The sequence below is a fragment of the Rhipicephalus microplus genome, chromosome 7 (assembly GCF_043290135.1).
Source record: "Rhipicephalus microplus isolate Deutch F79 chromosome 7, USDA_Rmic, whole genome shotgun sequence".
Taxonomy (NCBI): Eukaryota; Metazoa; Arthropoda; class Arachnida; order Ixodida; family Ixodidae; genus Rhipicephalus; species Rhipicephalus microplus.
Window position 1 is genome coordinate 117,812,526 of NC_134706.1, and position 14,308 is coordinate 117,826,833.

At 44.3% G+C, this 14,308-nt stretch overlaps 1 protein-coding gene across 2 annotated transcripts in view; it reads right to left on the reverse strand.

The window, feature by feature from the left end:
* Window positions 1-14,308, reverse strand: part of LOC119180338 (fatty acid synthase-like) — a 112,590-nt gene that overhangs the window by 49,246 nt on the left and 49,036 nt on the right. For both annotated transcript variants that reach the window (XM_075869600.1, XM_075869599.1), the window contains exons 14-18: window positions 13,805-14,059; window positions 13,200-13,373; window positions 5,621-6,845; window positions 2,427-2,575; window positions 1,096-1,311 (exon numbers count right to left, since the gene is read on the reverse strand). In XM_075869600.1, the coding sequence (XP_075725715.1) occupies window positions 1,096-1,311; window positions 2,427-2,575; window positions 5,621-6,845; window positions 13,200-13,373; window positions 13,805-14,059 (2,019 nt within the window). The remainder of the gene's footprint in view (window positions 1-1,095; window positions 1,312-2,426; window positions 2,576-5,620; window positions 6,846-13,199; window positions 13,374-13,804; window positions 14,060-14,308) is intronic.

The following is a 14,308-nucleotide window of genomic DNA, read 5'->3' on the forward strand; positions in this document are numbered from 1 at the left end:
CTGCGAGTTGTCATTTCTGTCATTTACCTTAGGCTTTCTTAGTTTTTCTTGCAATATGCCTCTATATAACATTGCATGTTACAGTGATGTAGATATGAACAGATTGGAAGCATAGTGCATCTGCCCTCATACGAATAATGCCTAAAGGAGCACTGACCATGCCTTAAGGCAAGCCGAAAGGGGCTTTTTTTCTTTTTAATATAATGCACTATCAACGCACTCCACGCACTGCAGCCAGCCAACATGTATAAAATATTTTGCTATGAATCTAAAAATTTCTTCCGCCGCCATCTGCAGGCTTGCTGCACCGCGATAAAAGCTATTGTACTGCGTTATTGTACAGAGTACTGCTTTGTGTACTGTTTGTGTACTGCTTCCTGCATGCAGCGAATTAGCAGAAATTTTTGTCGGAGTTGCTGGATGACAATTCACTAATTCTTACTTGCGTGAATAATGTGCAACTGACAAGTAATAATAGAGCTGCTGCTTGTATTTCGCTAGTTAGAATTCCCGTGACTTGAGAGCTGTGTTCACACGTGAACAGTGAATCGCCCTCATCGACGCACAAACTCGAAGGGCATTTAGGGGCGAAGCATGTTAGCGTCTAGGCTTTCTGGTTCTCTTCTTGGGAGGATAGGAATATTGTACTCATCAGCTTGGACGCTGAAACTAGGTCCGAACCTACCGGGAGGGCAGGTGCCACCACCAAAAGTTTGGTGCTCCTGAACAATGACTAAAGGTAAAGGGAAACAATTTTCTTGATCTGTGACAGCCTCTGTGATCACCCTACCGTTTCTGAATGTGGCATAAATTGATGATGTCATATGACTACAGGCGTCGTGATGACGTGATAAGGTGACCCCATCCCGTGACCATAATTTTTGCGTCACTCTTGCTGGCGGCACTGACCCCGGCGGTGAATTATGAAGTTTGCTCAAGAATCTAAAGCTTTCGCTTTAAAGTGCATCTCTTATAATAATGTGTAGTCTTATCTACGAGAAAGCGCTCCCTGTGGGGATCCGTTAAATGAAGATAGGTGTGTTCGCTGTAGCGTTGAATACTCGTGTTAGGTAAACATGCGAAAAACATACTCACCGCGTGCAGTGTCCAAGTTCACTTTCCCAGTGGCAAGCATGACATCCCGGAAGTTGATAGCACCGTAATAAACGTTCACGTACAGATCTTCTCTGCCGATTACATCAGAAGGGGAGAGATAGCCCGTTGGCGACTCGTACCACTGAATACTCGACAGGTCTCCGCGCGTTTCGACTTGAAGGTACGCGAACTGTGTGGTCGTCTTTGCCTTGCCACCTGCAGAATGTTGAAATATTACGAGTAGATATGACAGTAAGTTTATGGCAAGGACACTCATCTAACAAATGCAGTACGAGCACAAACATTTGTGCAACCATGGTAGCAGTGGCCACATTTCCTTCCTGTTACGTCTCTGAAGCATGGTCATCCTGGGTGAAATACATTTTTAATGCAAAAAATGTATTCACGAACGAAATGTGTATATTGCAAGAAGTTTTGCGCGGGAATGGCAGCCTTCAAACTAATATAGAAAACTATTTATACTTGTAACCGGTCGTCACGTCGCACAGAAGGAAAGCAAACCAATTTTAGCCCCGATGTCCCTTGCGTGTCTCTTTGCTATAAGCCGCCAGTAGGCATCTTCGCTCCCTATGTAAATGTTTGTTCCATGTCATCATGGCAGTGGTGCACTCGTAAAATGTCCGCAAACATTTGTTCACCTGTCCTATTAGGAATGTTGATTGAACCAGCAATTTATAAGGTATGAATTCATTCAAGCACCCAAAATCAAAGGCATAGGTGGCCTTTATACTATGCTTTTCTTAACTATTGATGTGCATGGTACCACTCAGGCGAACGTGAGTGCTGTCTTTCTTGACATTCATCCATCAAAGTGCATGAGGTGTGAAGCAATGTTTAAGTTGAAAATGAAGCAACTTCACCAACTAATACTTTAAAATAAAAAGAATCCACCTTGCTTTTTGCTTTGCCTTCAAGGGGCGCTATACAATACTACTAGTTCAAGATTGTAGTTAGTTGATAATATTGCTAAATATTAGAAAACACTCTCGGCATCATATTGCAACAATTTATTGAATTTTTTCACTCATGTTAGCAAGTTTGAGACTGGCGAGTTTGGCATAGCAGACGGAAAGAAGGGGCTTTTGAGGGCCTCACACGCAATCGCTCTGCTCTTTTCAAGCAGTTGCTTATAGCTGTTAAAATAAATAGCTAAACAAATCAACCTGGGCATATAACTGTATGTAGACGAAAAGCAAACGTTTCTTAAGCCCTACGGTGCGACTCAGAGCGCATATATTAACAGTCAAAGTTACAAACACGTCCTGCAAAATACAAAGAAACAGACAAAAAAGTGGATGCTAACAACTCACTGACGGCGCGGTGCCGGTAGGATCCCCACTGGCCGTTCCGGTAGACGTTCATGACCAGGTCTTTTTCTATTATGTCCTTAAACACTGGGTTGGTGGGACTGAAGTTGGCTACGCTGTTGAAACCTACCAAGCTGGCGTCAAATACACAGCTGGAAAAAATGCAACGAGTAAGTTATCGCGCGTGAGGCTTTCGTAACGATTGGAACGTCGTTTTATTGGAACGCCGTAAATGATTATCCGCATTGCAGCCTAGCAATATGAGAACAAAGTTCGTATGGTCGGACAGAGCTATAGTCATCAATGCAGCTCAGAATGACTCTTCCGCCTCTCATATAGCTGTCTATCGACGTCTCTCTCATGACGCAAGCGGTGAAACAATGACTGACGTGCGCGCTTCCGTTTTCAAGTTATATGCATAACACGATTTGTCAAGAACCAAGATACTCAGAAGTATATAGCTGAAATGATTTCAGGTCGCAAAATGTCCGGTTGGGTTAGTGGGTGCCTATTCACATTTGAAGGCGTGCACGAAAAAAAGACCTACGCAAGGTACAGAGGGAACTACAAGAAGCTTGGTTCCCAGCTAGAATATTTGTGGTTTTTTATGAAAACTAATCATTTTTTAAGGACTTGCAGCTGAAAAACCCAATGCTCATGCGAGAAAAAAATTCTTAGTCGCTGATGATATGCGTGAACTTGCACACATGCGTCAAGAAATATTAGCTCCCACTACGGCGTTGATGCTGTTTTTAGAACACCAAAATAACGGGAAATCCCAACAAAAGAGTGGATAATAAAGGTACGTCTTGTGTGTTTAGGTCTCATGCAGTTACCCCCGAAACAAGTACGCTGAGTGTACAGTGGGAGTCGTGTAACACATTCCATTATCAACACGCCCCTCTGGCCTGTCTAAGGCACTCGTCGGTTGATTCGCAGGTCATGGAATTGAATCCTAGCCACGGTGGCCATGTTTTAGACGGAGGCGAAAATGCTTCAGACTCGTGCGCTTAGATTTAGGGGAACGTTAAAAAATTGGTCATGTTTGCACCAATTATATATTTCGTCATCCATTGACGACACGTAACGCCAAATATATCTGGAGCTAGAAAAACGGTATATCTGGAGCTAGAAAAACGGCCGCGAGCGCATCATAGAAGGCCCAATATACTCCTATGTAACGCTGACACGCGCGCTCGCTAGGCACAGCGACGCTACGTTAGCAAAACGCGAGCTCTCTATAGTCTGACGCGAGGCGCGACTAGCGTCCGTCGGGGCGGCACGACGGCAACCGGCGCGAAATTCTACATGCTGCATTTCGCGCCACTGCGTTACCCAGACAACACTGCATCTTCCTCTTTTCGTGGCGGAGGGACGCGGGACGCACCGAAACGCCCATTCGTAAAAGCAACACAGCGTGGCGCGTGCCTGCGAGTATATGGCAGGACCAGTGCCTGGCGTGGCAATGTCGACGTCACGCGACGAAATGAGCGCCGGTGAGCACACGCACCACGTCACGTCGAAATGTATTGGCGCCTTGACAGTGGTATGTAGTCATGTTATCACATGACACGTATCTCATGATTATCATGTTTGCACCAGTCACATACCTTCGCCATCCATTCACGTACCATAATACCAAATTTGGAATATTTTAAGCAACTGAAACGACTGCCAGTGCATCATGACCGTGGCATGTAGTCATGTTGCTACATGACATGAATGTCGTGATTATCGTGTTTGGATGTGTCATTTACCTATGTCGTCCATTCGCGTCGCGTAATACCGAGTTTGCTACATGTGAATCTAGCGAAACGGCCGCGAGTGCATCATGAGCGTAGCATGTAGTCATGTTGTTATATGACACACATCTTGTGATTACCTTGTTCGCACCAGCATCATACCTTTGTGATCCATTCACGTTCCGTAATACCAAATTTGGTATCACTGAAGCTAGCGAAACGGCCACCAGCGCATCATGATCGTGGCATGTAATCATGTTGTTACGTGGCAGGCATCTCATGATTCTTATGTTTGCACCAGTCACATATCTTCGCCATCCATTCACGTACCGCAATACAAATTTGGTATATGTGAAGCTACCGAAACGCCCGCGAGCCCATCTTGAGCTTGGCATGTTGTCATGTGGCTACATGACACGCATGTCATGATTTTCATGTTAGGGTCTGTCGCTTGTGTTCGACATACAGTCATGCCATAACATACAAGTTTTGCAACATGCCATGTGAACGAAACCACTGCAAGAGCTGCAGGACCGTGATATGTAAATCATGACATTCATTCGATACATATCATGATTGTCATGTTTTGACTAGTGAAGTATGTTCTTCATACAGTCATGTTATGCCATACCAAGTTTGGTATCGAGATCATTATCAAAACGGCCAGGAGAGCTAAACGTCGCACGCGGCTAGATAGATAGATAGATAGATAGATAGATAGATAGATAGATAGATAGATAGATAGATAGATAGATAGATAGATAGATAGACAGACAGACAGACAGACAGACAGTCAGACAGACAGACAGACAGACAGACAGACAGATAGATAGATAGATAGATAGATAGATAGATAGATAGATAGATAGATAGATAGATAGATAGATAGATAGATAGATAGATAGATAGATAGATAGATATATAGATAGATAGATAGATAGATAGATAGATAGATTGATAGATAGATTGATAGATAGATAGATAGATAGATAGATAGATAGATAGATAGATAGATCCAAAGTCGTCGATGTTCGCTAAGAAATGCTTCGCATTTATCAAACCATACAGCCCTGTTGTATTGCTTAATTAACATTTTCGAATAACCGGAAATTCCTAGCAATTACTAGTACTAGCTCATGCGCATAGGCCGGCTACCTAAATGTTGCGTTCCCATTGTCACATAAATTGTAGAGGCATCAGTGTATGAGAATTTCGAAAAGACTACAGCAATGCACTTTTACTCTTTGATAACGACAATTTTTTTACTGGAGTAGCTTGATACTTTGTTTACATATCCGTAAATGCTTGTCAGGAACTACACAGTAATGAAACTGCAATTTAATTAGACTCCTGCTTTTACTGGGAATATTTGCAGATACATCGCATGATAGGTATATATATTTGCGCACTTCGTATTTCTGTAAAAAAAAATTGCAGAGTGAGGTTCATACATACCGAATGCGGCCACCAATGTTTTCCTTTCGAAGGCAGTTGGTTAAACCGAGGATGCCACTCATACCGGCGTTTTCAGCGAGTAGCCATATATTTTCTTCTGATTGCTTGGTGTCGTATTCAAGAGATTTTTGCTTCAAAAACTCAACCCAATCAAACTGCCTATTTCGCACACTGATAATTGCATGCTTGGTGACGTCGACAGCCACTGCAACTTTCCTGAACAGTAGCAGTGTTGATAAGTTGTTCGACTTCAGAGCAACCATCCGAAATTCATGGCCAGTAAATGCTGCAGTCAATGCTTCCACAGAGTAAACTTCAAATGGGAGCCCAATCATTTCAGACAACCAAGCCTCAGCTGCAGTTAGCTTTGTGCGATAACATAGGAGAACGAACCCGTGTTCCTTGCACTGCGAAGCCATCGTTCCCGCCAGATCATTGAGATCACCATAGGAATTTAGCATACCACAGAAAGCTACCACTAAGTCAGCCCCGGGTTGTTTTTCTTCCGAGACCGAAGAATCTCCCTCTGAAACTGCATGCTTGCCTTCGGGTCCTTGCTGCGACGCGACGCTGACCGAGTTCACGCCTGTCACAGCGTTTTCTGTCTTGAGCCGCACATTATATGTGGAGAGCAGAGCTGACACTCGGGTACTAATGGCTGCCACACTCTTGTCACTCGCGATCTCGAGTACGGATAGCTTAGTGGAGCTTGTGTTTTCAACAACTACGTCAATGACATCCCGTAAGGGCTCCTCCTCTAGAAGGGCAGTGTTCAAGATATCTTCATTCAGGGCATTGGTGGTGGATGGTAGTGCCGATTGCAGTGTTGAGGTCAGTGTTGCCGCATCAAGTGCTTGTTTCTGGGTTTTAACAAGTAGCTGGAGTAGACTTTGGTTGGGTGCAATGTTCTCGGCATAGCGTTTTATCAGTTCTTCTGGCAAATTCATTGAACGCATTGATGTGCGATGAGAATGGCTGTTAGTTTCTGCACTCAATACCTGCAAGTGTCCACTGATGCAGTTGCACACGTCGGCATATTGCCGCAAATGGTTCTCCCGATCTCCACGGGTGATTTCGCTGTCCATGTAAGCGACAAAGCGATGCTCTTCTATGATTGGGGCATGAGGTGTGGGCCTCCGCTGCACGGTGTTAACCTTCGCGCCTTGAACTTCGACGCCACCAGCTCGGCGCAAGTTGTGGTGAGGATTATAGACGAGATCGATTCCTGCATACATAAAAATGGGGTGGTTCGGATAATTTGACATGTGGTGCTAAAATACGGTACTATATTTTGATTTCTTTTCGTTTCATATGTTAAGAGCACATAGACTGTGGCATAATCAATACTGTCAACCCATTTTGCAGTGATATTCCTTTGAAGTACAATGTCCCCAACTTGCCATTGCTATTAGTTGAGCAAGTTCTCTAATATATACAATTAACAAGTACAGGCTGGTGCTTTCAAATACTCGTTAGGTACTGCTTCGCATTTTTAGAGCAGTTTCCTTTAATGAATCACTACGTAGCATTTTACTCAGACTCCATTCCATACTCGCTTTCTCAATTTTCCAAACGCCTAATATATATATACATACCTTTAGAAGATACCCATCTTGTAGTTTGGGTCATGCTGAAGGCAGACGAAACAGTATTACGTAAGACAGGCGCGACAACTACACCAACAACCCTCTTTCAGCTGGAAGTTTTGTCTCGCAATCATCCCACGATTTAATTGAAACGAAGCTAGCAATTCTAGCCTCTAGTTGATAGAGATGCTCACATAGCTTGCAGAAATCCCATTGCTCAACACCTTCAAGGTTGTTTCCTGAGAGGGCGATTGATAAATAGCACAATTTGTTGGCGACCCTTTTGTACAAAAAAAAAGATGCTGGTTGATTGTTGCTCTGGCTGCTTTAAAAATAAATGTGTGATTTTTTTAAATTAAATTAGTGCCAATTCATGGCACCGGCCACTCCTCTGCTCTTGCACAACAGTCGTCGTAACATTAAAAAAACCAACGCAAGGCTATACACAAAGACACAGTACAATACTCACGTATTGGTTCCTAATTCCTCTATACAAACATTTCTCCATGAAATAATTTGAAAAAAAACTTATATTCATCGAAGTTGAATCTTCATAGAAATTAAAGTTCACAATTAATGTCTCTTGGGAGCAATTTCTTAAATGCTGCACTGAACCTGCAACAAATAGGTTTTAACGAAGATTTATCTGCCATATGGAAACAAAAGTATGTTGTAGCGAGAGACACGGGTTACAAATAACGCAAAAACTATTGATTCGCCGTAGTAGTATTTTTGTGCTATTTCTGATTCCTCCAGAAATTGAACTAATGTACACGCAGCGGTGCTTTGTAGGTATCATTTTGGCCGTGGGCTCAAGATTTTTCTCTATTCATGGTGGCAGCTCATCGAAAGAATTTACTTTTTGTAAAAGTTTATTTCGATGTCCATCATAATCTTAGATTGTAGAAAAATGTGATCGACATCTATTTCAGCTTCCACATATGCGCAGGTAGCACTGTCAGCTTTCCCTATTTTCCTGTTCTCTGTTAACTTTAGGGCTATATTCATATGTTTTCCCCATGTTTGACCATACCTGAGCATTTTCGTTATGCCCGTATGGCAATAATCAGCATTGCTTTTAATTCTAACTAATCGAGTCAGGTGCAATATTAAAGATTACTTTCTATTGCTAAATAATTGAGTCAGGCGTGACGGCCAAGTATCATAGTGTGACAATTCTGTATAGTAATGAACGCTATAGCGTTAATTGAAGATGAGGACAGAGGCAAACGAGGACGAGCCACTGATAGCCCAAGCCACTGCTCTTCCAAGTTCTGTATAGAGTGCGGTATGGCATTTTGCACTTGTAAAAAGGCCCGGTACATCCGCAGCAACAAAAGTATGCTTGACTCCGACGTCATAGAAATCCATTTAACACAAAAGTAGATCGTTCTACTAGAGCTATATAACTAAAGGCTGTTTTTTTCGCACTTGTAGCGTAATTTACCCGTATATGTATTTAAGTTGGTGTTGAAGGAAAGTGTAACTTTAAGAACTCATTTTTTTCCTTTGTTCGACAAATTACTGATAACTAACAAACAATAAAGCCAGGAATAGCATAGCGAATGTTCTTAGAAGTAAATGTAGTGTGATTGTGAGGAAAAAAAGTGGACGAAAAGATTAGTTGGCGCCGACAGGATCTGAACTTGCGAGCTTCAGATTATGCGCCTGATGCTCTACCACTCAGTTACGGTGGCGGTAATGCTTCCATCCATTCCGGTAAGAAGATTGGTCGAAGTGGTGTTATTGGAGGTAAAATGTATGGACGTAGCGCTGGCAGTAGTAGCGTAGGCCGATGAAGCTTCGGAACTTCTTGATGGTGGTCGGTTTCGGGAACACCACGGCTGCATTTGGTTTTGTAGGGTCTAGAAGCATAGTGTCCTAAGAAACTACACATGACCAAGACCTCCCGTGGAAAGGCCCGTAATAAATTGCTTGAAGTGGCTGAGGTGGCTTCCAAAGTCGCTTGAGAATGCCACAATACTAACCAAATAACAGAAAGCACGTTTTCTATTTCAGACCTTAATGTAGAGTATCCATCATTCTTACGAAAATGACTGGCGCGTTGCAGAGGTTGAAGGGCAGAACGGTGAATCCGTATAGTTTACCCGATGTTACAAAGCCTGTATTCGGGTGGTCATCCACTGCCATGGATACCTGCCAGTGGCCGCAGCGTAAATATAACCAAGAAAGGAATCTTGCTCCCTAAAGACAGCCAAGGCATTTTCAGTGTCACTGTAGAGAGTAGACGTCTTTACGCGTTCGTCAAACGGTGGTAGTCAACCCAGATCCTGCTGGATACGTCTTTTTTCTTGACTAAATCTACCGGTGAAGCCCAGGGATTGTTGAAGGGCTCGATTATGACAGGTTTCATTGTGTCATTAACTTTTTCGTCAATTACACCGCGTTTACCAGATGAAACATGGTACTGACACTGTCTTAGCGGGCCTTGTTGACCAGTGTCAATACAGTGAACAGGCCGAGCCTCCATGGTCACGGTCGAATGAAACGTGAAAACGTTGTAGAAGGTTTATGATGTTTTTGCGCTGTGTTCGTGTGAGTTCGGAGTTAATTGCATTTGAAAACACGTCCAAAACAAAATTGGACACGTTGGGAGGGTTGGCAGCGCAAATTGCGAGTGAGGACGTAGAATAGGGAATGGTAGCTGGAAAAACGCACTCCTAAAGTTTGTAGCTTCCCAGGCACTTTTCACGTAGTAGAGATGGCGGGCTGTCTGAATGATTGCACATATGAAGGGCAGCCTGACCAGTGCAAAAAGTGATGACGGCGAGCGGTAGCATGAAATTTGGACGGCACGCAAAAGCGACCGATGACATAAACAACACAGGTAATTCCAGAGGAGGGGCACGTGACACCAGGACAAAAACAGCTGAGAAAGACGTAATGTAGACGTGAGACGCAGCAAACATTTTACACGAAGCGCCATCAACGAAATCAAAGCACGGCAGAGATAACGTGATTTCAGAACGAGCGCAGTCGACCAAAGCAGAATTTGACAAAAAAAATTTGCCCAAGGATAACCTTATGCAAAGAACGGAATAAAACTACAAATTCGACGACGTATAGCTTGAATGACGACTTGCGCAGTGCCAAAAGCTGAAAGCAGAACATGATGGGACGTAGCCATCTGCAAAAATAGTTCGGTAAGTTGAGTGGTCACTTTCCTTTAATTTTGGTGGACTTTCTCGTTATTTAAAGATACGGCAGCTCCGTTGTCAACAAGTCCGTGCACATTGTTGCCATCAATACAGAGTTCGATTTCGTTCGGGGCACAGCAGCTAGGTCTTGAAATTTTCTTTGAAAACGCTGCTGTTGCCACCACAACTGCGCCCGTCAGTTTTCCTCTTGCAGTGGACTGTCGTGACGTTACATTAGAGAAATCGATCGGTGATGAGGAGAAGGCAAACGGTTTGAGCTTGATGGTCGGTGACCGGAAGGTGCTTCTGGAGGTGAATGGGTCGGAACAGAATATCAAGGTTGTGTGAGCATGTAGTTTGAGGCCGCTCATTGTCATGAGAAGTGAATCTGCAATTGCGGCAGAGACAAGCTAAGCGGCCTGAAATGCCACATCAAAAGCATATTGGTCGATTATCAGGAGTGCGCCTGTAGGGGCACTGTTTGTTGAATAAAGGACCGTTAAAGGCTGTGCAGAGGGCGGCCACGTACAATTGTTCTGAGTTTCATTTAGTGCCGAAGACGGGATGGTGAACGGGCGGGTAGGGGGTGGCAATGGATAAACGTTGCGAGTTGCTTCGTACATAACCGGAGATGGTGAAGCACGGGTCTGAGCGACAGCGGCAGCATGCTTCAGTGGTGCGGTAACAGCATGAGTTGACGGCTACCCTTCGGCAACTTGCGATTCAATGGCCTGGTGAAGCGAAGGGGACAAGGGCGCCATCGGCTGGTTGTTTTTGTGAATATAGACCGCGTTAGCAGCCGTACGAAGTTCTCGCAAACGAGTTGCCTAATGAGTGCCATCAAAGTGGAGTGGTTAGTGGTGTTATGGTGAAAGTCTAGGAATGAGAGGTATGCTGTGTGTTGAGCAGCACAACGTGCAAAAGCGAGCTGCCTACTGGAGCTCATCGTAGATCTGGCAGAGCTGAACAACCTCGGTGATCGTCTAGAGACTCTTCGGTGCAAGCATCTGGAATGCGCCGTCATCGATTCCTTTCATGATCTGCTTGATCTTACCTGCCTTGTCCAGAGTCAAGTTGACGAGCTTGCAGAGAAAGAGCACATATTCGAAGTAGCTTGTGAAACTCTCATATTTTCTCTGTACTTTGTGACACAAGCGCTGCTCAGCAAGAAGCCGTCGCCCGGCAGGAATGGCAAATACTTCCAAGAGTGTTTTTGCCAATTCCGACTACGTACTGGAATTCTTTCGATGGTTCCTGTACGACAGTTTCACCTCGTCGTACAATTAAAAGTTCACGTCCGTGAGCTTGTGGGCTGCATTCCTCGTATCGCAAGCGCCAACCATTTGTACTCGTCATTCCAGTTGTCCATATTTTGGTCGTCAGTGCCACCACATTTGGGAGGGTCCCGTTGCCGGAGAAAGCCAAGGCAGAAGACAGGCACAGGTGCGGAATCTGGAGTGCCCTGAGACGGCCCCAGATCAGTAGTTGCTGAAGCTCGTTGGAATGTCCAGCTTCAAAGTTCCAGGAGCTCCTGGTAGGGGAGCACATGTGCCCAGCACCCCCACCAAAAAAAACGGGGTGTTCTACAAGCAGTAGTTGACTCGGTGAACGAGAGATTTATTTTGCGCAAGGTGTAACTAGATGCAAGCCGGTGATCACATAGCGTTTTATGCTTCTTTTTCCATTCAAGCTCTATGTCCACTGCGCTCATTACAGCACATATATACACTACAAAATCAATGGAGGGATGACTGCCAACGTAGCTCAGAAGTAGAGCATCGGACGCGTTATTCGAAGGTCACAGGTTGCGTTCCTGTCGGTGGCAAGGTATCCCTTTTGTCCACTTTTGTTTCTTCACATTTACAATACAATTGTTTCTAATCACATCCCCTATACAATGCCATGGATTATTGTCGGTTTGTACTAATTAAATTGACGTTGGTAGCACTTCTTCAAACCGAAGACCAATGAACATGATGTATAATGAAGCCTTGGTGTCAACTGCAGTAGTTACTGTCAAGATCGGGATCAGAGGAAGCGGTGAGACAGCCAGCCAGATGAGTGCAGCTGATCGCACTGACAACTTCGCCGAGGCCATGATGCCGCTACCGTAAAGAGGTAATGAACGCTGCGGCCAGACTTGAGGGAAATGGACCGCACACCTGAGCCTTAGCCAACGGAGCTTGAAAAGTCAGCGGATGAAAAAAAATAAAATTAAAAAAAATTCAAAAGCCTTGTGGATGAAAGTTTCCAATGAACGAATAACTGTCCATTTTTGTGATGTGACTCTGCTGCCGCAAAAATTCCAATTAAGTGCCGTATAAGGAGGTTACAGGGTACAGAACGACCCAATTAGCTATCTTTGGTTTTTTTCTCGCCCTTCTCACCAAATCACGACTGCACCCACTTCGTCTACGTAACAACAAGGCAAGTAGTGTTTACGTCCACTTTGATTTCTTCACATTTACAATTACTTCTAATGACATTCCTTATGCTTCTTTTGGAAACAACTCGCCGTGGTGGTCTTGTGGCTAAGGTACTCGGCTACAGACCCGCAGGCCGCGGGATTGAATCCGGGGGGGGGGGGAGCAGCTGAATTTTTGATGAAGGCAAAAATGGTGTATGCCCGTATGCTCACAATTAGTTGCACTTTAACGAACCCCACGTGATCGGAATTTCCGGAGCCTTGCACTACGGCGTCTGCTACAATGAAATGGTGATTTTGGGACGTTAAACCCCTAATATCTATTCATCCTCTTGGAAACATTGTTTGTTAGTTCTCATCTTTACAGACCTGGTAACATAAAGGGTACAATTGGCAAAAACAATGCTCACCTTCATCTCCAGCTCCTTCGGCGATCTTTGCGTGAACGATGGGGTCGACACGGATTGATTGTACCGCAAGTGGTAGCAGAAATGCTCTTTTTGGCTTCCAGATGAAGCTCGTGTGCATTACCGTGTCCATGAAAGCCACCCAATTGCCATCCCACTTCAGCTTTGCGTATGGTTCTGCAAAATAGATGCTCAAGTGAGTGACGTCCTAACTTTATATCCTCGTGAAACTGGCACTCGTAATTTATTACAAAGATGTGCGTACTAAGAAGTTGATTACCATTACTGACAATATATTGTACTCCGGAAGACTTTCTTATGGCGTAACCAAGGTATGATCCACAATGTTAAGTAGAGAAGATATGCATAGAACGGGGGAACAATGCCGTTGGAAGACCTAAAGGCATCGATAGCCTTTTTATGAAGTTTCCAGGAATCAGGCAGGCATAATACTTTGCTTGAATAACATAATTTTCTTTGCTTGTGATGCACGTAAAAAGATTACTCACACTTCTTAACAAATATATACTAACAAAATAATTCGGAAGGAGCCTGAGCAGAACTCTACATATTGGGACATGTTAGTATTACCATTAAGTTTTTCTTACTTGTTGAGGAAGCCTTGAGGGTGCCCTGGAATGCTCCATAGTAATGATATCCGCGGAGGCTCAGGTTCTTGTAAATGTCTGCACAGTCCATGTCGTACTCAACGGGTTCTCGGGGCTTTCCAGGAGGGTCCCTCATGAGCACCGTCTCTCCTTCTTCGGCGAGGCGGATGCGGCCTTTGCACACCACCGCTCGGTTTTCGCACACCTCAAACTCGCCAGAACCGGGCAACACGGTGATCTGGAAACGAACTCCACCTGGGCGTTCCAAGGTAAGGTCGGGTGTTATTGCGAGAAATTGACAACACACAAGGGCTGAAGAGCACTTTTATTACTTCTGTTGTTTCATGATTCTGTTAGTTTTGTACCAGCAGCACGTGCTCACGTGGTGGTAATGTAACTAACTTAGAGCATACGTTTACAATGATACTCGTAACTAGGCTTCGAGCAAGCTAACGAAGGCAAGTAGTGCTCCGCCATCATAAATGCTAACAGCAGGGATCAGTT